Source organism: Chaetomium fimeti, assembly GCF_033439085.1.
Source record: "Chaetomium fimeti strain CBS 168.71 chromosome Unknown B0H64scaffold_14, whole genome shotgun sequence".
In the NCBI taxonomy this organism is placed as follows: Eukaryota; Fungi; Ascomycota; class Sordariomycetes; order Sordariales; family Chaetomiaceae; genus Chaetomium; species Chaetomium fimeti.
In genome coordinates this window covers 456003-479779 of record NW_026944342.1, presented here as the reverse complement: position 1 = coordinate 479779, position 23777 = coordinate 456003, and the positions used below count along the sequence as shown (strand labels likewise).

Genomic DNA, 23777 nt, shown 5'->3' with positions numbered 1-23777 from the left:
CACTAGATCAGCCGACATCAATTTCCGGTCATCACTTATGGGCATCTCTCCTCCTGAAATGAGTCAAAGAGTTGTGCCAGATCAGTCCGGTCCGAGGGAAAATTGTTAGGGCGCCCCACCCCGAATACCGGTCCTGCTGCCGGACTCGGGCCCGGCCGAGCAACGCCAAGCTATCCGCCGAGATGTCTCCGCTTCGGCCCGCGAATGGTTCCATCTCACGGCAACCGCCGGAACGACCTACATAAATGTCTCGAACACCGAGTAGCCTCACCTTGACTCAACCTTGATATGATCAGTTGGCGAAGGCACGAAATAAAGACCCCAGGTACATAGATACCAAGTGAGTGAGTGGTGAGTGGTCTTGGGCCTTGCACGGCGAGCCCCCCCGCCGAAAACCTCTCCCTCACTCACCGATCAGGTACTTTTGAGCAAAGAAGATGTTGTCATTAACATGGCGTCTCTCCTGAGGCCCGAGCCTTATGCATACGAACCATTTTGGGTGTTGATCGACGATCGTCGTGATAGACACCATGTGGGCCACATGATCCCGTTCCCCAACACTCCCGAGCCAGCAACCCGGTTTCGGCTTCCTCAGATCCTTCTGCCGGCATCTAATCGGCGTTGCCAAGGCCCTTTAGACCTAGTTACCGGACCTCTGGGATCAAATCGCTTAGACGGTGCGGCGGAATCGGGATCCAGGCTTCCGGGAACCGTAACCGATCCAGCAACTTGGTAAATGTCGATCATCCAGCACCTCGGACACTGGCGTGTTACTAATAATGAAGTGGTAATCAGCAGTGCAGGAAGGGATCCCCGTATTGCCCGTAATCTCAGTAACACGGGGCCCCACGATGAAAACATGAAACAAAGGATATTAAAGAGAGTATCCTACAACCAAGTTAAAGTAGGTTGCAGATCCTGGTATTGACCCGGTGAACATTTGGGTTACGAAAGAACTTCCCATATACTCCGAGCCATGCATCGATGTCTTGTGTGTCTTGACCATAGAGGAGCAATATCTCCATGTGGGAATCTTGAAGTCCCTGAACGTCACGGACCGAGCATCGGTTTCGGACGGTTAACACTCTTCAATGACGTAGAACAATCATTCAAATGTTGTGACAGTCTTGAAATGGGTAGTACGATTTGATTGAGTACCCCTCGGAAGGGAAACCCTACTGATTCGTTGCCGACCCGCAAGGGACTCTATCGCATAGATGATTTCTCAATAGTACCTCTAAGTTCATCCCACGCAATGTAGTTTCTAGCCTTTGTGTGACCCAGAGACCTAAAAAGGGTGAAGCTTTAATCATGATATCGAGTTCTCAACTGAGTGCTGACTGTGTTCAGAACAGATAGCTCCTTACTTGTGTCTTAGGCCAAGTGTGAACTAGCCACGGAAACTTGCCTCCGATCCCTATTTCGGAGACAGATGTGTGACCGAGCTGCGGGAAGTCCCAGGCGGGCGAGTTTACAGACAAAGTTATGGCCCCCTCTAAGCGCCTACAACGAAAGCCGCGCAGTGCAACATGCCAGCATCTCCACGGAAAGGGACGCAGGTTTGGACCCTTCCTGAACAGGAGGGTAGGTTCACCACCACCACATGGCATGGGCTTGCTAAATTAACAAGCCAAGGATCCAAACCCGGAATATGGATTTGAAAAACAAGATGGTTGGTGAAATGCCCGGCACACGGGGCTTCTAGAAGGTTTCTCTCGTATGCACCACGCGAGCGCTATCGACTCGACTGGAGGTTGGAATTGAGAAATAGATGATTGAGGATATTAAAACCCGGACTTGAGGGGTCAAGCAATATGGTGAGGCGGTCATGCTGTGGTATCCAGGACCTGGACCTCACATCTGATGGCACCTTGGTTGGCTTTCAGCCAGTGAGCTTGGGGGCATTTGTATTGCGAGTTGCCCCAGGCTTGGTACGTGTCCCGATTCGTCAGCGTAGGAACTATGTTCAAGGTTCTGGAAGGTGTGTTTGCATTCGAACTTCCCAAGACCCAAGAAAAATGGAACGGCAACGTCGCAGCGGCTCGAATTACGTGCAACCCCTTTTCATATCAACATCTTCGCGTCACGACTCGCCCACACTACCCCCGTTCCCAGTTCGGCTTTTGCGGTTCTGAGTAGCTGTAATGCAACTGCTTTTAATATATGCTGACTATTTACCCCCCGGGGGCTGGCCGTCGATGAACCTGGACGGCTCCCTGGCCTAATATCGTCGGGTAAAAGGGAGGCTGATCTTGGAAGGGAAAAAAAGCCATTCGCCAGTCACCCCGCACTACCAGTCTCCAGTCGCCGGCATCGCCATATGCCGTCCCTTGCACATTACAACCTCCTACCGTCGTAGCCAGCCCCAATCCCTGCACGCCACAAGGGAAGCGCCGCGCCCCAGGAGGAGGATTCTCCGCCGCGGTTTAGATTAACAAGCTCAGGGCCGACCTCACGTCGTCACGCGATTGCAGCGGTCCAACGGGCGCCTAGTGATTTGTCTTGGCCTCGCGCGGCGTCCAGCAGTTGACTCCGGACCGGCTCCGCCCTGGCCGCCCTGGACCGATACCCTTCAGGGATTCGAGATGCCGACAGCAACGTGCCAAGCCGCCCTCTATATTTACTCATGGTGGGATACACCCGTTCCCCATATCTCGGCGGCCTTGGCCGGCGTGCCACTCGATCCGTGGCCGACAACTAAAAGGCTCGTCCTGCCGCTCCTTGTCTTCCTGTTGCACATTCTCCTGCCGCCAAGCTCACCCGCCGGTTTCTGACAGTAGAGCTCCGTACGTTGACCCCCCGTCCATTGTCTCTCGGCGACGGTAGTTGTGTGGACAAGTATTTGAGGATCCTTGGCTGATCGACGGCCGCTCCTTAGCCACCTATCTAGATTACCAGCAAGTGATAAGCTCCCCCGGAGAAATCTCACCATGCTGTGGACACTATTTTTCGGGCTCGTGGCAGCCCTGCTAAGGACCGGCAAGTACATGTATCCGAGCCGGTAACCGGCGAAGATGTTCAAAATACTGACCGATGGACGCAGCAGCAGCCGCCGCCGCCAACGCCGTCTACCAGGACCCTGACACCGGCTTGATATTCACGTCCAACTTCCAGCTCTACAAGGCCGACGGCCGTGGCATCACCTTCCGCGTCGCAATTCCGGACACCGCCCAGAGCTATACCTCGTATGACTCCGTCATCCAGATGGTCGTGCCAAACGACGTCGGCTGGGCCGGCCTCTCCTGGGGAGGTTCCATGCCGCGGAACCCGCTGCTGGTAGCTTGGAGGGGCTCCAGCAACAACGTCGTCCTGTCCTCCCGCTGGGCCTCGTAAGTCATCCTTTCCCGGAAAAAAGAAAAAAGGAAAAAAGAAAAAAGAAAACCCCTCCGACTCCAACCAGAGACTAACACCGCCGACCCCCCAGCGGACACGTCATGCCGCAGCCGTACACGGGCGCCGAGTACACGCTCTTCAAGGCCGGGACCAAGTCCAACAGCACGCACTGGCAGTTCACGGCGCTCTGCAAGGGCTGCACGGCGTGGGAGTCCGGGTCGTCGATGCGCTACCTCAGCCCGAGCGGCGGCAACCGCCTCGCCTTCGCCTACTCGCCCGGCAAGCCGTCCAGCGTCAACAGCCCGTCCTCCAGCATCCCCATCCACGACGTCCACGCCTACTGGTCGCACGACTTTGCCCAGGCGGCGAATCCCGACTTTGAGAATACCGTCGCGAGGCTGACGTCTTGAGTTCGGAAAAGATTGGGGGAGGGGCTGGGGGCATGAGCAAGGGGTCTGTTGTTGGGGGGCGCAGTGGTGATAGTTGGCGGAAGTGTATATACATACTCGCAGTTCGGGAGAGTAAGGTGGCCGGCCTGGAACCAGGACTGGAGGGCCGGCGGCAACGTAAAAAAAGCATCGCGTATGCGCAGAATATCTGCCTCATGTCCCGGCTGCATCTGGGTTATATCCTTACTGGCATGACCCCCCAAACCCACCCCCGTCTCCTTTTCTTTGACAGGTACCTCGGTAGGTGATTCGAGCCCTTGGCCCTTGTTGTTATTATTGTACTGTGAATGTCTAAGTTGAATAAATACAGCGTAAAAGCCACTCCTGTTCCTATCATGTTTCCCGCAGAAAGCGCGCCCACGAATTCCTACCTCGAGGGTGTCGCATCCATCTCGACAGCCGCCGTGTGGCCGAGGAGTGGATTTGTAAAGGTAGCGCTACTGTCAGTAGTAGCATCGGCGTGATGGTGCTGGACGGGAAGCTCGGCGTAAGGGCGTTGGGCATGAAGCTCGGCGTAAGGGCGCTGGGAATTAAGCTCCTGCGGTTCCATCTTGTACGTCGACTCCATCGGGCTACCATACTTGGCGGCTTCAGGGGCGTCACGTCCGTCATCATAATATGTACTTTCTGTCCCGGGGCCAGGGCCGTTGTTCTTTCTCCGGCGTCGCATGAGCAGCCAGACGATGCCGGCAATGAGGGCTATCCCAGCCACACCGCCGACAACTCCGCCTGCAATCGCGCCAACCGGAGTGGACTCCGACTCCGACCCTGTGCCGGATGGGCTGGGGCTCGGTGATGAAGTTGATCCCGGGTCTTGTGATTCATGTCAGAATATGTGAACTATGGGCGGGAATAGAATGAGGGATGGGTCGTCTCGTCACCTACCTGTTGTTGACTTGCTGGCAAACATGTCCCGCACCGCGTTCGACGACCACTCGACTACATCCAAAGAGCTGTAATTGTTAGGACCAGAACTCGGTAAACTCAGCAAGAGGGAAAAGGGGGCTCCGCCTACCCGTTGTTGTACCAGGTGTCGATAACGGTAGCCCTCTCGTACGCTGCCGCGTTAGCGTCATAAGAGGTCTTCCATTTCATCTCGGTCATGTCGAACAACAACAACCCCTGCGGAGCCGGATCTGGTTGCGCCCACCCGGTGTCCGTGCCGCCTATGCTCAGAACTTGCCGCTTTCCGACGGACACACAGGTATGGGACTGGCGTGCGCCTGTCTCGGGGTCTGGGAGCTTTGTCCATACAAATCCCGGCAAGCTCAGAACGTAAGCGTCGTCATAGGGAAATTTGTCACGGTAGTTGTATCCCCCAGACAAGAAGCTTGAGAGGTGTTAGCAACATAGCGGCCAGAGTGTGGCTCTAAAAGCGCTAAACTCGCAAGACAAACTCACATGTCATAACCACCGTCCGAGGTCTCGAAGCCGGTGACGCAGAATTTGGACCGCGGACGTGGGGGAACGCTCCCCGTCGCGATCTGCCAGTATGTGTCCTTCGTCTCGGGGTCGAAAAAGGTCAGGTTTTGGAGATCGTACGACGCCGCGTTCTGCCATTGCTCCGCGGTGCTTCTGGTATCATGTGGGAAAGATAATCCGCCGAACAGCATGATCAGACCGTTGGGGCCGAAGTTCGGGATATACTCGGCCGAAGCGGTGACGATGGTGTCGGTAGGACTGAACGCTGTGGTTCCGTTCTGCCAGATCTTCGTGTCCATATTGAAGGTGACCATGCCCGGCACCACCTGGTTATGGCTGCGACCCTTTTTCGTCCAGCCCGACGCCAACCCCCCGACGCTATACCCCGTTGTGCCGGTATTGGCAAACGCGCCAAACTCGTACTGCTCGAGATTGTTGAAGAGATTTGGGTTTTCCGGAGTCTCGAGGGCCCAAGTGCCACCGCCGTTGCCGTCGGCCGTGAACTTCCATAGCGCGTTTTCCGTCATGTTCCTACCCCCTATCCACTTGCCGCCCCAGACGTAAAAGGCCCCTGCTTCTTTGTCGGTCCAGATCATTTGGTTGGCCTTGGACCCCCACGGCCTGTTTATTCTTCGCATGGTAATGGCCGAAGAAGTCCATGACTTGCCAATGTTGATGGAAATCGTCGAGTTTACTGGGGCAAGTTGAGCACTGTTAGTACCTTTGTAGGACTCGGGAGCCTTGGTCGCCACACGGGCAAGGAGAGACCGAAGTGTAGAAATGACACGGGATTGAACAGATGCCCGAATATTATGGAGTCGCCTCACCTGGATCTGACCCCCGGCCTGTTTCCAGCTTCTTGCCGTCCAACAACTGTGACATCTCGCCGCCATCCATGTAAACATAGTCGCCGATAACCGTCGCTTCTTGCTGTTAGAACGGCTCTGCACCTTCGGGCCAGTGAGACAGGATGCAACCTACCCGAGACGCTGTTTCTGCGGAGGAAATCTTCGACTGTCGGGGTATCCGACACCTCCGCCCCGAGAGCACACCGGAGTGCCCCCAGGAGGGCAAGCAAGCCCGATGCCGCACGGTGGGAGCGCATCGCGATCGGGAGTACTGCTGCGGTCTTGAGTCGGTACATGTACCTAGGTGATTAACACGCCATGATTGCTCCACGTGTTCGAAGATAGGTGCGCTCGTGTGTTGTCGGTTCGTCGTCGCGTTCGAGTTGGTCGTATGTACCTCTGAAGTGGTTTGTTATGCAAAGAAAGGGAAGAGAACCGGAGCCCTCCCGAGATTCATCACACCAAGATTGCGGAGTTCTGCTTGGGAGCGAGTTGCTGACCGTTTGACCCGGGAGCGTTAGCCGATCTGCGTCGCAGCTGGAACATGCACGGTTCGAGCTGGGATTCGGTGGTGCCGGCCGCAATCCCATCTCGGACTTGGGCATCGTTTGAGGAATGATTCCCGGGGGCTCCATCGCGAACAAGCGAATGAGGTGCTGAGAAAGCAGGGGGGGGACAGAGGGATCTCCACTGCTTCAAGGACCAGGAGGTTTTGTTGCCCAGGGGTCAGCAGGCTGACTTTTCCCGCCTGCTAATTGAGGTATCATGATTCAAATAAAGAACTTGAACGAGACGTGTTCCAAATCACGGAACACGGAAGATATACATATGTCCATGCTGACCATGCGTCCACGGGCACTGTCCCGGGTCGGACAGAGTCATCCCCCTTGGAAATGAGATGAGACGCGGGGCCCAAGACTGCAGGCCGTCAACCCACCCCATTGATCGGACCACAGCCCCGCTGGTAGGGCGGTAGGGCTGGGCAACGCGGGGGGCGGCAAGGGCCGGGCCTGGGAAGCCTGCTTGGTGCGAGTCCCGGGTGCGTGGGTGCCTGACCACTTGCACAAAAGCGCCAAGTCCGTTGCCATCTGGACTGCGACCTCAGGTGAAACTGGGCGTGGCAAAATCACTGTGTCTGTACATACATCCCAAGTGGGAAGCTTCAATGTCCCAGTACCTATCTGGGTACCTACCTAGGTAGCTATCACTCAAGGCAGAGAAAAGGGAGAAGGGCCCGCACATTTGCAAGCCAGCCCAGTTCACGGAGTATCCATCATCTGAACCAGAAGAATCTGCATGGCCATCGATCAGGTTGCTCAAGTAGAGCCGCGAGCCGCCTTGATGAGAGACTATCACAGTGAAAGCAGGGGTCGGGAGTTGTAGTTGATGGTTGATGCTTTGTATGTACGTACTTCGTAGCGATTTGGTTGTTCTCTGAGAGATTCAAGCAATGTACCTCCCTACCTACCTACCCAAGCCCATGAACCGCTATCGTTTGGTCGATATTGAGAAACGTACAGGTTTGCATTAGTTAGAGAGCCTGGGTGGGATAAAAATGTAAGGTGTGTCAAGGACCCGGCCTTCTCATCTGGCATTTTGGTCAAGCTTCCCGTTGCTCAGTGAATGATATTGTTCGCCCATGTGAGGCCATGCGAACAAGATGGTGAATGCGTTGTTCACTACGCCATAGTATCACACACATAGGTAACTACCTTACTTAGGTAGTTACTTGCCTCGCCGCTTGAACTTGCTTGGGAATCTCCGTTCATAGCCACCTGCAATTAAACCCTCAATCAGTTCTGCCGTCCCTGAGACAGCCACCTTGGATTGCTCACTTTCCCGCACACAGAGATGGCAGACGACACAACTGAGACCACATCAACAACCGCACTCGACCCAGATCAACTTGATTCCCCAGTTGAGAGGGCACCACCAAGCCCCTTTCAGAAAGCCGGGGAACTCGTAGTCCGGGCCGCCCGAGCTGCCTCGAATGCGGCGACCATCGGAACCCTGGCACTAGCCCACGCCATGATGGAGGCGATCCCCGGCCCCCCGATTGTGCCTCTCCAAGATCCTGTCCGGATGCAACAGTACATTACCCTACCAGAAATCGGAGAGCACATTCGCGGCATCGTCAGTCACTCGGAAGCGAACTCCCTTGCCAACAGCATCGACGGCAACAACACCGAGAATGGTGAACGCTTTGAGGCTATCTCAACCAAGGAGCCGAGCCGTAACGAGCACAAGAGACGTAGAACGGTGCTTCGCGAGCAGTTGCAAGCACACGAGATTATCGATCTGCTGGATGACGCGTTCGCGCCCTCGATTGTGCTGGGTGGCTACGGACCCACGGTCGGTTACATGAGAACCTGGCGTACGACTCGCGATCTCTTGATCGATGGATCTGCTCAACTTCGTTAACGTTGAATTTTCTGACGGCGTGGGGTGTTAGCGACACCCCTCACTTTTCTTTTCTCTGCCACCTGAAGGTAGGGGGTGGACTGGGCGGTGGTTCGAGGCAGAGCCCGTGTTTGACGGCACAGGTTGTTAATTTTGGCAGGGTGATCAAGTAAAGTACATGGCAAAGATGGAGGACAACGATGTCGTGATATTAACAGCTATTAGTGGTTCTCGGTGCGGCGCGAGGTTGGCTCAGCCGCTCAAACACCATACGGGCGCGGCGCCATCCCCGGCCCATCACTGTCTCGGCTTGACAGCATCTCTATGGCGCTGCCCCGTTTCCCGCTATCAGATGTCTCGAGATCGTCGACGTAGAAGATGCAAAAGATGGCCATGACAGCGGCCATGAGCACAGCATCAAAGACGTAGAGAAAGACCTCGTGGGAGATGAGATAGCCCCCGTTCCCCTGGAGATATTCAACCACACGGAAGATGCTCCGCACCATGATGATGGAGCTAGCAACGTACAGGACAGTTAAGTGGCGTTTCCATGGGATCAATGGGTGTTGTCCAACGGTGCGGTTGGACTGGCGGAAGCGAGAGTGGAACACGACGGTGGTGACGAGAAAAAAGCCGAAGATGAAGATCTGGATGAAAAGGCCGACAATGATGATCTTCTCGCCAATATCGTAAAACTCGAGAGTGCCGGCCGCCTGAATTCCACCACCACCAGCCTGCAAGACGAAGGACAAGACATCGCCAACCACAAAGATTTTAGTCATCCACTTGACCGGGATGATAGACGTTGACTCGGCGTGCAAAGCGCGGATCAGGCGACCAAGGATCATGTAGATGGAGGCGGCGTACAGTGCCGGTGCGATCAGGATGAGGATGGCCTGTATTACGAAACCGCCGATGGCCGTGTCGTCGAAGTGGGACCAGATGCGACCGCAGTAACCGATGACTTGGACTATGCACCGAGACGAATACATACTGTTAGCTAATCCAAAGATCACAGTCTCGGAAAAGGGGCAGCTGCTGGCATTGAAGCGGACAACGGCTGAGTAGGTTTGTACGTACAGCAACCACCAACAGTGAAGGCGGTAAAGTAAAACGAGCGGTGACGGTATATACGCCAGATGTGAAGCAGCGTGAGGATCAAGAAGACGACGGCGGTAGCAATGGCGGCAGGTAGCGACAGTTCATATCGGTACAAGGCGAAATCGAGGAGTTCGGCTCCCGAAGCCGTCGAGTCGTCCGCCATCTTGGTTGTCGAGAAGTTGTCAAGGTCGGGGTTGCCGAAGAGTGGTTGCGTGAGGGTTTATGTCCAGACAGCAGACCTCCTGAATCCTGATGGTTGAAGCAGAGGGAGGAGGTTGTTGTGATGGCTCTTCTCGTTGTGAGAACAAACAGGCCCTTTACAGCCAGAAGGCCCGGAACTGCCAGACAAACGAACCTCGAGACTATTGACCAAAGAGCGAGTGAAGATGAATGATGGATGAGTCCGGTTGTAACTTGTCGGAACAGAGGGGATCTTGAGTATAATAAATGTATAGACAGCCCCCGTCCTGCAACGTCGGCCTGAAATTAACGAGCAAGGTTTGACTCAGCCCGCTTTGGAGAAGCCATTGATTTCCCTTCCCCCTGGCTTCCATGCTTGCCCATGCTAACCCCCTTATCCGAGAAATACGCCCAACTCTCGTACCTAAACGAGCCACAACATTGGACTGTCTTTTGCCCCACACTCGCAACGAAACCCATGAAAACCCACAAAAAGGGCCGGATACTGCCGACGCCGAGCATCAATGGTGGGGATTTTAAAAGGTTAAAAAAGAAAAAGAACGGGGCCGCTGGGGCCGGAAAGGGGCGAAGTACGCGGAATACATACGAATACACACCAAGTGGATTATCATGTATTGTTGAAAGCAAATACATTTCATGGTATCCGCGTATTCACCGCATTTTGTTCGGACAAACCCGAGCATACAACCCACCTCCTTTTCCCACTGATCCATCTCGGGTGTCGGTGACGTGACAACCCGGAGCGGACTCAGCAGTCTCCGCCACTGCCACGCATGGATGATGGCCAACACCAAACGCAAAGCACACCACAAGAGCCGCATGGGTAAGACCTTTGTCCCGACGTTTCGGTCATGATTAATTACCTTACCTACGTGACGTAATCCCCTTACAACCGAGCATACCATATACAAGAAGCTTTGTTTATGATGTGTTAACGAGTTTATTGACTCCATGTCTTTATCTAGGCTGCAAGAACTGCAAGGCTCGGAAAATCAAGGTTAGCACCCGAGTCATGCTTCATGCGTTCTGTATCAAAGCCACATATGCTGGAGATGGACTGGCACTGCCTAGCTACCTTGGTAGGTAACTAACACTCGTGGCCTCTCTGTGTAGTGTGACGAGAAGAAGCCATCATGCTCGAATTGCACCCGGCGCCAGGTAGACTGCGACTTCTGCACAGTCGGAACACCTCAGCCGGGTGTCTCTCCCACAGGCCTGAATATTGCCGACTTGGAACTGCTGCATAACTACACGACCACCACTTACTTGACTCTGTCAGAAAGCCCAGTACGTCTGTATTCAACCCCCTCTGCCTTCAGTCTCGATGGTAGATGGGTAGCAGTGCGAGTATCACCGGAGCCGCCGCCCCGAAACTGACTTGGAAGTCGGAGCTGACCCAACCCCCGTCTCAAACAGGTCATCAGGGAATTTTACCGAAATACGGTGGTGCAGGTGGGATTCGACTGTGACTACATCATGCGAGGCGTATTGGCTCTGTCGGGTCTTCACCTCGCTCACCACCGCCAACCCATGCGCGACCACTACCTCGCCGCGGCCATCCGCCACCACCAGGCCGCATCACAAACCGCCATTCCCCTCGTGCTGGATGCAACACCCAAGACCGCGCAGACGCTGTTCCTATTTTCGGCCCTGACAACTTACTACGGTGCGTCGCCTTTCGTGTGCTCCCCTCCTCACCTCCCTCCCCGCCCTTGAACCGATCTGCTATGGTTTCATCTCGTTTCCATCTCCTGCATCCCCACTCCGATAAAACCAGCCCAAGGTATGGCGGGAGAACGACACTACTAACACGACAAACACGGGTTCATCACACAGCGCTAGGCTGGCCGCGCAAATCCGAGGACACGCTGCTCCTGCAGGAGAACGCGGGCTTCCCAGACTGGGTGTACCTGCTACGCGGCACCAAAGGCCTGATCGAGGTGGCGGGGGGTACCGACGGCCGGCCCGCTGGCGCCGCTGTTCGCGCACTCGGTCAAGCGCTTCGTGCTGCGCGAGGGGCCCGAGGCGGCCAGCTCGTCCGCGCACGCGGCGCTGGCCGAGCTGGAGGAGGCCATAGCGGGACGGCCGCTGGACGACGAGGCGCTGCGCGGTGTTTATTTGATGGCTATCGCCGAGCTGAGGAGGTCGTTCGGCCAGGCCGAGGCGTGCGCGGCGCACTACGAGATGGCGGATGCTTTCATCTGGGTGTTTTTGGTGGCGGAGGATTTGCTGCCGCTGTTGAGGACGTCGACGCAGGAGGCTGTGGCTATCTTTGCCTTTTTTTGTGTGTTGCTGAAGAAACTGGACGGCCACTGGTGGATGCAGGGTTGGGGCGGGCATCTCATTGCCCATGCGTATGACCTGCTGGACGACGAGGGCCGGCTTTGGATTCACTGGGCCGTGGAGGAGATTGGATGGGTGCCACCGTCGGCCGCGGGGCGCTTGTGAGACGACGTCTATGTTGTATGTACAAGAGTGTACGGCTTCCAACGGGATGCCAGTATGATTGTAATCTATATTGCCCACCACACCTTTCCACGCATTACATTGAACTACTGCACTACTGTAATTGTGTATACGAAAAGTAAACCACCCCCCGCCTCCTTTCTGAGTCTCACACATTCCTTCTCACTCCCTTACTCACTTCCTCGACTGCACAATGGTGACCTTCGAACCGCCCTCAACCCTTATGATCGTGCTGTTGACAACAGAACCGTTCAGAGTGAACTTGGACTGGGACGCCGGAACCAGCAGCGGGGACGGGAGAGTGACCGTTCCCGTGGTGCCCGCAGGAGCCTCGACAGACATGGTCAGGAGGGTTCCACAAAACTTCCAGTTTACACGGACAGCACCGAGAGGCGTGGGCACGTTGCCCTGAGCCCAGCTAAGACCAAGAGTCTGCGGAGCGACTGCCCACTCGCCCCAGCCGGGCTTGGTGGGCTGGGCACCGAGCACAAACCGGCTCAGCTCAGCCGTCGGGGCCGCGGCCCACGCATGGCACAGGCTCGTATGGACTCCGAACGCGGGGCGGCCGGACCCGTCCAGGGTCTCCCAGAAACAGCCGGTGTAGTTGGCGTTGTTGACATCGGCCATCGGCGCCCACAGGGAGCCAAGCAGCTCCCGGGCAGCGGTAGCGTTTTGCGAGGCAAGGGCAGCGCGGAGATGGTATGCCGAGGCGTAAGGGCTGATGTACCGCTGGAAGCCGTGCTGGAGGACGCCGGGCGAGAAGGCGAGCGGGCCGCTGGGCGTGGCAAGCTCTCGAGAAAGGGTCGACAAGATGGTTTCGGTCGAGTGTGACGGGTTCAGGTTGACGTGGGCTAGAATGGCGATGGCATTGGAGTCTTGGCCGAACCCGTCCCGGATGCCGTCCGAGTAGACGTACGCGCCCAGCTCGTCGCTCCAGAGGTTCTCATCAATAGCTGCTCGCAGCGCAGCGAGGCGGTCCTGGTATACCGAGACGTCAACACCAGCATCGGCCAAGAGTCCGACCGTCTCTTGGAGCGAGTAGGCGTAGAGGACATTGAACTTGGTGACGACTCCAGACTGGGCCGGGTCGTAGTAATTCCAGTCCCCGCCGAAGCTGGCGTCGCTGAGGTTGAACAGACCGTTGGGCAGCGTTTGCGAGTGCGACCAATCGAGCATTCTCACAATCCTGGGTGCCCACTCCGAGGCCAGGGCGAGATCGCCCGTGTGCGTGTACGTCTGAGAGACAGCCGTGAGCAGGTTCCACGAGTATCCTATCAGGCCGGTGATGTTGACATCCAGGGGGGTCGAAAGCGGCTCTTGCTGTATCTTGACTGTGGGCGTGAAAAACCCTGGCGCGGCCTGCACCGATGCGAACAACTCAAGGGCACCTTCGACAAACTCCAGCCCATGGGTAGAGGTAAAAGCGGCAGAGCCGGCAACGTCAAGGTCGCCAGCATACGCGATACGGTCTCGGCGCGAGCCGTCAACGGACACAGGGAGAGGGTTGGTACCCAGCAAAAAGTCGTCCAGGCAGCTCTTGTCGGTCAGGGGGTGCTCGTAGGTGACGGAGCCCGCGGGGTCGGTCACGACCAGGTCTCTAAAGGTAGCCTTGTGGCCAAAGGAAGCACCGAGGCCGTAGGAGCCATAGAACTTGGAGTACTGGGTAAACTCGAATACCGGCGCGCCGTTGATACTGACGGCAACGTCGGTCATGGCGACCCCGACGTGCACAGAGTGCCAACTACCAAGAGCGAGCGTCACATTCGACGGGACCGTAACCCTCGCGAGCTCGGTGTCCTCGGTAGTCGACCCGACGTAGGCCACAACGGTCCTCGCTCCGATATCAACGGACATGTAGATTGCCGAGTTGAGAGTGTCAGACAGCACGCTGAACCCGAAGCCGCCAATCAGCGGTTTGACCTTGAAATCGAGATTGTAGGCCGTACTGGTGACGGCGACCAGGGCCCCGTTGGCCTGGGGCGCAAGACTGTCGATTACGGCGCCCTCGCTGGTGATTTCCCAAAACTCGGGGACAGAATCTTTGGGGATTTCGGTCAGCTGAATAGACCTGGCGCCGACGGCCCAGATGTTCGTAATAGTGTCGTCGGAGCTCTTGAACGAACCGGGCAGCTTGTCGATCGGAGTCGTGTGGGTGGTTGGAATCACGCCAACGTTGCGTAACCTCAGTTCACCGGGCGAAGTCAGATTCAGCTTTTGGTATCGAAAGCCCCCCTGGACATGGCGATGGGTGAACTGGCCCGGGGCAAGAATGTTGTGACGGTTAATGCGGTACGTGTCCATGGCTGCCGCTAGCGGGATTGGTCCATCGCTCTGGGAAAACAAACAATCAGCTTCAAGGTAAACACACGGGGAGGCAGCGGTAGGGGCTATGGCGCACCATATACGAATCCAGACCGGCTTTGCTTTCCGCGTACGTGATCTCGAGGACCGGCGCCTCGCCCGTGGCGCTCACGACCTCAAACGCCGGGATACCCTCCACGTTGGCCCCGTAGTCGATAACGTGAATGCCGCTCTCCGTCGTAGTTGACGATAGAATGATGGGTCCATCTTGCGCCGTGATCAACCGAGGGTCCGCTCGCGGTGGATGTGGATGTCTTTGAATAACAGCGGCACCCGCGATGGCCGCCAGGCCCAGGGGGATCAACCGTCCGATCATGCCGTGCACGAATTGATGCCGTCGTTGAAGCACGGGTGAGGAGAAATAAAGAGTGACTGCTGGAATGGGGCGCTCCAAACTGAGGACGAAGGACACAGGCTAATGCAGACATTGTGAGGTTAGGTTGGGACTTGGAGGATGTTAAATACATCAACGTAGCGTTTCTGAACCACAGCCCCCTGAGCATTTCCACAACAAACGGCACATCGGAACGGAGATTTGCAGTCCTCTAGGCTGATCCGTGATCCGGCATCACCTAGACCGTTCCCGAGGCAGACTTCATGCTGGGCGAGCAAGGGATAGGCCAAGGGCGGCTTCAGTCATCGCATGGGACCGAGCCATACGACAGAACCGAGATCGGGGACGCTTCTGTTTGGGGTTACCCTGCGGACACATTGATGTAATACTGCGTACCTGAGCCTTCGTGACGGGAGCAATCGCCGTTAAAATGCCAGGGGCAAGACGCGCGGGAGATGCCGGCCATGTGGGCAAGCGAGCAAGGAATAGGGAATGAACTGAAGGACGAAACTCCACAACGGGGAGGTGAAGGTTTTGCATTGCACCGAGTCATACCGATACCACAACTGCCGGACCGGGGTTTCTCACAAGGAACGCGATTTTAGCGGGGGAGGCAAGTGGCGGAGCTCCCCGTTGTCATGCAAGGGGCCCTCGCTCAGGTGGGTGGGTTTCGTTTAGGCTCGTTCAGTCGTATTCTTTCCGAGCCTCACTAAGAAGCCATCGGACACACACATGACATCGCACCCTCGCATGGCCTGATACAAAAGGCAAGAGCAACGCCCGTCTGACGCGGTCTTGGCTTGCTTCATGTCAGTCCTGGCCTAGAAAGTAGGTGGGGCCTTCGTTGCGGGTGAAGCGACATGTGGCAGGCCTTCGGGGCGGTTTCGATTAGGTAGTGGCCACGCAGAGGTGGGGATGGACAGAGAAATAAGGATGCATGTCCTTTACAGAGCGAGTATACAATGGGAAGGGAAACCACGATCAGGTTGGTCGTGCACCAAAACCTGGAGCAGGTGAGGGCCTGTGTATGACCAGACAGTATGGGTGTCACTTCCCATCGACAGCCCCTGGTCATGTCAGGTCTGGTCCATGGCGCTTGTGGACCGACATGATCCGTTCCATCTGTACTGCGGACTGCTAGTGTGGTTTGATGGGCACCCAAGGAAATCAGGAATCGTGTGTGCTCCTGCCTCGCTTCTTCTGACTCCAAGTCGTGGTCATGGCAGCAAGGCAACAGGCAGGGCTGCCACTTTCCTTCCTCCGTTGAACAGTGCTGGTGCGGCATGCACAGAGCAATGCAGCGGCGCGTAGCTGGCGGCCACTGTCACGGGTGTCGGATGGGAGCATGCATCATTGAAGATCTGGCCAGAGATAAAATGTGAGGGCAGGAAACTGGTCTAACATGATTGTCGCGCAAGCTACCTGAGTCGGACTCCGCGCGAGACCAATGACTGCGATGACCATGACAATGAAGATGAGCATCAGTTCTTCCCTGCCGCCACTGCTTGACCGGCCGCAGCTGTAGTTGAGATCGAGGTTGGTCGCAATGGTGAAGCTAGAATGTAGCACCATGACCAGATAGGCTCAAGAAAGTTTTGCCAACATAAGAAGGAAGCTCAGTCAATGAATCGCCGGCTCCAAGGTGCCGCGGTATATGTACCTTCATAGAAGAAGATGTTAAAAGGGCTAGTAGAGCGGATGGTTTTCACATACAAAGTCATAGGCCAGACTAACAGAAATTACAGAATGGCCAGATCGGTACTTGGAGCCTGGACCGGCCGGAGAATCGGCGAATAGATGACGCGCTTCGACTAAGAGAGCTGGGCTGTGAAAGACCAGGCAAGCTCGGGAAGAAAGACCAAGAAAGATCACGATTGTCAGACTGTCAGACTGTGCCATCCTCCCTCTGAGTCTGTTCCTAGCAGCACAACCACGTAATTATGACGTGCAGTCACCCACCATCTCAGGTCAGAGTCACACTAGGCGCCAATACCAAGTCCAGTGAACTCAGAAATCCGGGTGGAACACCAAGGAAGGGTCATGCATGAGTCTGCCTCCCCCTCTACCCCTGAGAATCAACGCTCCCCGGGCTGAAAGGATCACCCCGATCAATCAGCACAGTCATAAAAACAGTCAGGGACCTCTATGACTGGAGTTCAATCAGCCCTCGTCTCATTTTGCAATTCTGAGTTGCAGCAACAACCTTTGTCAACAATGCGTTGGGATTGCCGGACATGCACAACAGCGGCGCATTTGTGAAGTTGCTTTATCCTGGTTCCGCAAAACAAACCAGCGACAAAGTAACAAGGCGACTAACTCCTCATGGTTTCAGATCACGGCAGTCGACTCTTTTGGTCCCAAGCCATCTTGCATTTCCCTACCCCACCACTCTCAAATCAAATCACTACCTAGGTAGGTACCTACCTAGGTAAACATCTGACAGCAAGACAAATGTCCCAACTGCCATGCTGATTCCGTGGTCTCCCAACCTGGTGACTTGCGACAACCCCCCATCAACTCCTCTCCCACCCCAAGGGCATCATCAACCCCATCTGCCCGGCAGGTGTGGTTTCCACAAACCCATTCTTCGCATACAACTTCCGCCCCGGAGGGTCCGCAAACAGCGTGACATATGTCCCCGTCCCGTCCTGCGGCGCGTGCGTCTTGATATGCCCCATCAGGTGCTTCAGCACGGCATCCCCCAACCCCTTACGCTGATGCTCCGGCAGTACCGCCATGTCGGCGATGTGGAAGTACCAGCCGCCGTCGCCTATGATGCGGCCCATTGCAACGATGGTCTCTTCTTCACCTTTTGTGTTGCTGTCGGTGTCGGTGTTGGTAGGGGAGAAGGTGACGTAACACAGGTGACGTAACACCCGTACCAGCTGTTGCGGGCAATGGGAGCGGCCTGGGCGGGTGTCTTTGGGTGCAGGCCTGATGCGGTACGGAGATGGAGGTAAACTGGAATTGGCGGGTAGCCGGAGTGGATGGTGTAGCCCTCCGAGAGAGCCACCTCCGGTGAGAACGCAGCCGGGGCGGAGTCCGGGGTTGTGGCCGAGGTCATGTTGATTGATGATTGGTCATGAAAAGGAAAGTGAACGTGATTCTTGTTGGGCCCAAGGAAACAACCGAGAAAAAGGCTTAAAATAGAGAGAGAAAGAGTATGGGGTTTACTGTATTCAACTGAGCCATGCCAGCGCAAAAGCCGAGTCCGGCTCCGAACGGCTCCGAGTTAAGTGGGCCTTCCGGACCCAGTTGCCAGAATGGGCAGGTCGACGCCGGGAGGGCCCACTTGTCGCCGGCCTCAACCAACGGGAATAAAATAGCTGGGTCACGGTCTTCGAAACCTACCTAGGCAGACACGCAGATATTGATGCTTCTCCGTGGGACTCGACCGGAAATTAAGATAGAGATATATTTAGTGCGTACCCAAGGACTCCCTCCCACTTGGGTCCAAGGCACCAGGGGAGAGCCTCATGTCACCATACGCCGAGTCTCAAAACGCTCGAGTTACCTATATAGGCCAGGGTGGGTGGACGAGCTCGAGGAACAGACACATTCCGCTCACCCCATGCTTATGAAACTTACGTACCTAGCTTGATGTACTAACTCCTCTCACAAAAGTATAAATATACCACGGTTCCGGCACTATGGCTGTCTTAAAAATGACACGCATCGCCTTTGATGCTCGAGGTCGCCGCCATGCCCGCGATAGTTTCGAAAAAAAGGGGAGATAACCAACATTTTGGGAGCCATCCCGCTGGGAATTCGCAAGGTCCCGAAGACTTGGTCTTTCTTGTGTTGCATCCACGGGACTAATTTGATCAAGGTCTTGTCCGCCAAGTGGCATTATCCCGAATTGTCCCAAGCGATTGATGATGGGAACATAGCAAGTATCATCTCGCAGCGTAGATATGCTTGAATCCGTCACACAAACCGGTTCATCGATTACTGTAGAGGTACCGAGATGGACCTCCTTCCAATGCGCGGCGTCTGTCCACGGCCCGGAGAATGGTCCCAGAATGGGCAAGGAGTCGCCAGGACTGTTCTCCTCGGCCCATCTGCAATCATCGTGGAGTGGCATGGACGGCATGTTTGACCGCAGACTCCGTGGTCTATTCCTGGTTTGGGAATTGTGCCTTTCACGAAACATGTACGCGGGTCATGCAGACCTTATATCGGTACTGCTGCGTAGCCAGGCCCTGTTTGGCGTCCTTTGTGTGGCCATTCGCAGTCTCAGAAGGAGCGATGAATTCCAAAGAAAACAAAGGCTTTGTTTACACCGCATTCTTGAATACCTATGCGGCACAGCCCTTGTAGCTGTCGGCTACGGAACAACGGGACTCGAGCCGGGACAGTAGTAACCCCGGCTGCTAGGACAAGTACCTAGTAGGTAGGTACCTAGCCACCAGTGTTGCTGACCGTCTTCAACAGCCTCACCGGCCATGCCTAGGTAATTTTGCGTTTCCCGGTTGGCGTCAACCGGACTTGGAGTGGTTGATATGGTGCCGCGTCCTAATTCCCGAGCCGCTTTTACCCAGATTGCATCTCCTTCAAGCGACCGCTCTATTCTCCGGTCTGATATCTCACTAGGGCCGCTTCGCCTGTCGGACTTCCCCAATATTATCATCCAAAGAACGCCGCACCCATGTGGTAGTAGTTTAGGAGAAGCGTTCTCGAACCGACACAAACATCCGGATTTGATTTGCTCGCCCCTGGTTGGTGCTTGCGCTGCTTCCGTGGGAGCTCCCACCTGTGGAGGATTAAGTTGGTATTCTTAGAACCCCAGGAAAGGGTCTTAAACCAGGGAGAGGACCAACCCCGGGAGTATAAGAGTGGGAATTACCCTTTCGTTTGGTCTTGCCTCGAGTTCGTGTCCCAGATACGGCCCCCTCACATCAACGATCAGCAACTATGAGCTTAAGGTCGTTCGCGTTGCTGGCCTTGAGCGGCACCCATACATGGGCTACCTCCACTAGTGGCTCTGGACCAGCCAAGAGGCAGAGCACCACGGCCAAGTACTGCCCAGGAGGGACGCAGATCTGCTTCTCGGAGTTTAGAGAACCGACCAGCAACATCTACTACCGCATCGCCATCCCGGAAGTCTCGGCTGCCCCGTTCGATGTCCTGCTACAGATCGTGGCACCACTCGACAAGGCAGGATGGGCCGGCGTTGCCTGGGGTGGGAAGATGAACGGCAATCCCCTTACCGTGGGATGGCCAAGCGGCGATAGCGCAGTCGTTTCCTCAAGATGGAGCACGTGGGTAATTCTAATGCCCCAACACTACACGTACTGACGACAACTTCCAAAGGGGGCGAGTTGTACCAGGCGCATACTCGGGGGCCACCTACGCCGTGTTGCCATCAACCCACACCAACGCAACGCACTGGCAGCTCGATGTTCTCTGCACCGGATGCAGCCAGTGGGAGGGCGGATCCCTCGACCCGAATGGTGTCAACAGTTTTGCCTGGGCCAAAAACACCCAAGCGGTGAACTCGGCCAGCAACACCAGCTCCTTCGGATATCACGACGGAAGGGGGGTGTTCGACCACGACCTTAGCGCCGCCAGGATTCCCCAAGGTGTCTTCGACGCCATAATCTACGGCCTTAACAACCCGACGCCGCCGGAAACCGACACAGCAGCCGCCACCGTGTCCACGGCCGTCGTAACAATTCCCAAGCCATCCACCGCCATCACTTCCTCATCAAGCAAGGCGACCCCTACTCGGGCAACCGAGCTGTCTTCTTCCGCCGCTGTCAAGACCACTCCCGTCGTGGTCACCACCCGTGTAACGCAACTCCCCAAGCCGACATCCACATCAACACGCCGAACGTCGCCTGACCCGCTCACCAGTAGTCCGACAACGCGGAAGCCGACCACGCCGGGCGTCGTAACCCTCACGGTCACGGCCCGGCCACCGACAACGACTCAAGATGATAGTGGTGATGATGATGATGATGATGATGATGATGGCCGGGGTGAGTGGCCCCCTTGGACCGGTGGGGGTGGCCCGCCATGGGGAAGAGGTAAGGGAAAAGGTGGTGGAGGAGGATGGGGTAGGGGAGGGGGGCGCCGGGGAAGACGGGGCCGGCTTGTTGTGCCGCCGGGAGAGTACTAATAGGGGGGCGGTTGTGTAACGATGGGAGGCGGATTCCCCTGGGGGGGTAGAGGATGGTAGGGGATGAATGTATGGCTGAGGTTGGTTGGTTGGTTACTGCTTAGCTTCATTAATTGCAATTCCGGGTTCGAAAAAGAATACGGCAGCGTATCTTGAGTAAGAACGGTGTCAAGTTGTGATTGTTCGGCCCGCTCGTCCAGGATGCAACGGACTGGTTGTTTCTAAGTGCCGGCCAACCGGGAGGAGTCCAGTTCATGCAGCCGTCATCGTGAGTGCGGAGACACTGTCTACCGACATTGAGGCAGTAGTTTCAAAGAGTATCATTGGGTAGTTCCCTTCGGCATGCACAAGACGATAATCTTGATGGCGGTAGTTCTTTTGTCTCTACCGGTCAAGATGATAGCTGGGCTTCTATAAACCCCCGCTGACGGGACCTTGATTATATTAACGACAAATTGTTCATCTCATCAACCTTTCCATCAGCACACACTTCTAAGGCCACATACCTATGTGGAGAGAGATGAAGCCACAATTATTCTTCCTTACGGGTGCGGCGTTGGTGACCTGCGTTGCCGCAGAATGCAGCCGATCCTTTCTCGTAGACGCCACAACCCAATACGTAGCAGCGCAGACGGAGGGCAAGCCGGCCACCCTGACAGCCATCACTGCTGACAACCTCAACTACACCGAGAGCGACAAGACGGTCGACATTACGACCGGCGTCCTCGCACAACCCATGAAAATCGACCACAACCGCAGCATCCACGACACCACCCTATGTGCGACCTTCACCGAGCTGATCGTTGGTGACGCGGCCGCCCTATGTCATCGGCACCCGCATGGTCTTTACGGATGACAAGGCCAGCTTGATCGAGACCATTGCGACCAAGCCGGGCGACTGGGCCTTCAACGCCACAGGGTACCTGCATTGGTATGTGTGATCAAGAGACATCAACCACGCCTTCTATGAATCACAGACAACTAATACAATGGCAGGAACTCCCTCGAGACTTGGGACCCCATTCCCGCCTCGGAGCACGACAGCCGGGAGGTGATCCAGGCCGCGGGCGACGCCTACTTCGACCGGTTCAACAACGCCAACATCACCGTCCCGTTCGGCACCCCCTGCGCGCGGCTCAAGGGCGGCGCCTACACGGACCCCCGCGGCTCGGGCAACGGCACCTGCGCGCTTGGGCTGCCATCCACCATCGAGGTAACAAACCGGCGGTACGTGGTCGACGAGGAGATGGGGGCCGTCGCCATCTACGTGGGCTTCCCCGGCCTGGACAGGTCCGTCCCAGAGAAACCGATGCCGGACAGTCACTTCTTTCGGGTCGAGGGCGGCGAGATTCGGTACATTCACACCGTCACGACGTGCGAGAACGCTGGGTGCGGGATGAACGGGACAGGGATCCCACCCGCTTAAAAGACGGGTGCTATTGTTGGTCTTGGACGGTTTGATCGGCCCCGTTTCGAGTTTCGAACAGTCGTGATTCCGTTTTAACTAGGTACCTACTCGGGCAGCACGGGCAGACAGAGCGGGGAGGCGTAATCTGAATTCCGTATAACCAAGAGCATGAGGCGAGCGAAACAATTCGGCAACGAGGCTTCGATGAGCGAATGCGAGGGGGCGAGCCAGTTTATTCAATCAGTCAGTGCTTCAAACCCTGACCGTTCATAAGTTCCTAAAATATCAAAGATCCTCCTGTGTGGTCCCACAGCTGCAGGTTCCTGGTGGCCGGGGTCGGCCGTGTCAAGCCTGTGAGAGTCCAGGAGAGGTCGATCGATGCCCCGATGATCAACACGATTCACTACCAGTTTGGTCAAAGATGCGAAGAGGAGGCGGGGAATAGTCAGTCCCACCAATGCCGCACTATTGAACGTTTGCGCCTCTTTGTTGCCAAAGCACATGACAACGGAAATGGTTCTGGAAACGGGCTGGGTTCCTCGCGGTCGGACAGTGGCTGCTTATTTTCACCCTTATTCGCTTAACTAGCAGGCTCTGGGCCGGTTCCCTGTGCGCTTTGCGGCAGCTGGACGGATACCCAGACCGGAAGCGCGGCCGCGGGGCACAGCTCATCCTTTCCAAACCTTCTCGGGTTAGCCGGAGATGGGAACCGCCACCCTGGGCTGCTGGTGCCGAGCTGCAAGCTGAAGCTGCCAGGGCACTGCCAAGGGGACCGGGACCTGCTTTTCATCCCCAGACACGACACGACACTACTTTTTGGCTTGCATGCTGCATGCGTCCATCATGGGTTCGTCAAATCCGAGCAGGGGGGATGCGAAGGAGCCAAATCTCGACAACCAGCAAAAGAGACAGGGGGATGGGCGAAAGCCAAGATCGAGAGTCGTCCAGGGTGATGACTGGCATTCTCCAGGCCATGATCCAGCATCGGGGATGATACATATATCTTAAGGTTGGACCCTGCACCCCCCCTTCCCCCCATCCACCGCCGATCTACGATCTCGACATCCATCTCCACTCGTGTTGTTCTTCCTGGGTTCTTCGACACTGTTTGAGGGCGCTGCAGAGGCCAGTCAGCCTTCGGGATCGCCACCCAGACTCACCCTCTCCGCCCACCACAGTTGAACAGACACCGAGGCCTTCTCGCGACCGCCTCCAGCAATGTCGTTGGCACCAGGCCCCCCGGGGCCCGATGAGTCCAAGGCCTCCGTCATCGTCGGTGTCGTCGGCACTCTTCACCTGATTTCCTTCGCGCTTTATGGCACCCGCATTTACA

General features: G+C 56.1%; 8 protein-coding genes across 8 annotated transcripts; 4 read left to right on the top strand and 4 right to left on the bottom strand.

Moving 5' to 3' along the window:
- Nucleotides 1–2733: 2733 nt before the first annotated feature.
- B0H64DRAFT_63646 (uncharacterized protein) lies at nt 2734–3814 on the top strand. Its single transcript, XM_062808546.1, has 4 exons — nt 2734–2786; nt 2879–2979; nt 3044–3329; nt 3425–3814. The coding sequence occupies exons 2-4, from the start codon at nt 2931–2933 to the stop codon at nt 3741–3743; spliced, it is 654 nt and encodes a 217-aa protein (XP_062653870.1). The 5' UTR covers nt 2734–2786; nt 2879–2930; the 3' UTR covers nt 3744–3814.
- A 205-nt stretch (nt 3815–4019) lies between these two features.
- B0H64DRAFT_63622 (uncharacterized protein) lies at nt 4020–6581 on the bottom strand. The gene is made up of 6 exons (XM_062808545.1): nt 6186–6581; nt 6032–6127; nt 5184–5898; nt 4798–5112; nt 4668–4735; nt 4020–4595 (listed from the first exon to the last, which is right to left on the bottom strand). Exons 1-6 carry the CDS (start codon nt 6346–6348, stop codon nt 4150–4152), a joined length of 1803 nt encoding a protein of 600 aa, XP_062653869.1. The 5' UTR covers nt 6349–6581; the 3' UTR covers nt 4020–4149.
- Nucleotides 6582–8653: 2072 nt separating this feature from the next.
- Nucleotides 8654–10064, bottom strand: B0H64DRAFT_413324 (RTA1 like protein-domain-containing protein). Its single transcript, XM_062804974.1, has 2 exons — nt 9533–10064; nt 8654–9422 (listed from the first exon to the last, which is right to left on the bottom strand). The coding sequence occupies exons 1-2, from the start codon at nt 9714–9716 to the stop codon at nt 8713–8715; spliced, it is 894 nt and encodes a 297-aa protein (XP_062653868.1). The 5' UTR covers nt 9717–10064; the 3' UTR covers nt 8654–8712.
- Nucleotides 10065–10239: 175 nt separating this feature from the next.
- B0H64DRAFT_479358 (uncharacterized protein) lies at nt 10240–12456 on the top strand. The gene is made up of 6 exons (XM_062808298.1): nt 10240–10577; nt 10720–10751; nt 10868–11041; nt 11171–11420; nt 11591–11694; nt 11753–12456. Exons 1-6 carry the CDS (start codon nt 10532–10534, stop codon nt 12200–12202), a joined length of 1056 nt encoding a protein of 351 aa, XP_062653867.1. The 5' UTR covers nt 10240–10531; the 3' UTR covers nt 12203–12456.
- On the bottom strand, nt 12395–16487 carry B0H64DRAFT_447410 (Six-hairpin glycosidase-like protein; the record flags this gene model as incomplete). The annotated part of the gene is made up of 3 exons (XM_062806998.1): nt 12395–14551; nt 14619–14996; nt 16338–16487. The coding sequence occupies 3 exons, from the start codon at nt 16485–16487 to the stop codon at nt 12395–12397; spliced, it is 2685 nt and encodes an 894-aa protein (XP_062653866.1).
- A 908-nt stretch (nt 16488–17395) lies between these two features.
- Nucleotides 17396–18046, bottom strand: B0H64DRAFT_413318 (uncharacterized protein). The gene has a single exon (XM_062804973.1). It carries the CDS (start codon nt 17699–17701, stop codon nt 17429–17431), a length of 273 nt encoding a protein of 90 aa, XP_062653865.1. The 5' UTR covers nt 17702–18046; the 3' UTR covers nt 17396–17428.
- Nucleotides 18047–19829: 1783 nt separating this feature from the next.
- B0H64DRAFT_421180 (uncharacterized protein) lies at nt 19830–21036 on the top strand (the record flags this gene model as incomplete). The annotated part of the gene is made up of 2 exons (XM_062805521.1): nt 19830–20176; nt 20337–21036. 2 exons carry the CDS (start codon nt 19830–19832, stop codon nt 21034–21036), a joined length of 1047 nt encoding a protein of 348 aa, XP_062653864.1.
- A 520-nt stretch (nt 21037–21556) lies between these two features.
- On the top strand, nt 21557–22462 carry B0H64DRAFT_421179 (uncharacterized protein; the record flags this gene model as incomplete). Its single annotated transcript, XM_062805520.1, has 3 exons — nt 21557–21838; nt 21897–21967; nt 22033–22462. The coding sequence occupies 3 exons, from the start codon at nt 21557–21559 to the stop codon at nt 22460–22462; spliced, it is 783 nt and encodes a 260-aa protein (XP_062653863.1).
- Between the last annotated feature and the right edge of the window lie 1315 nt (nt 22463–23777).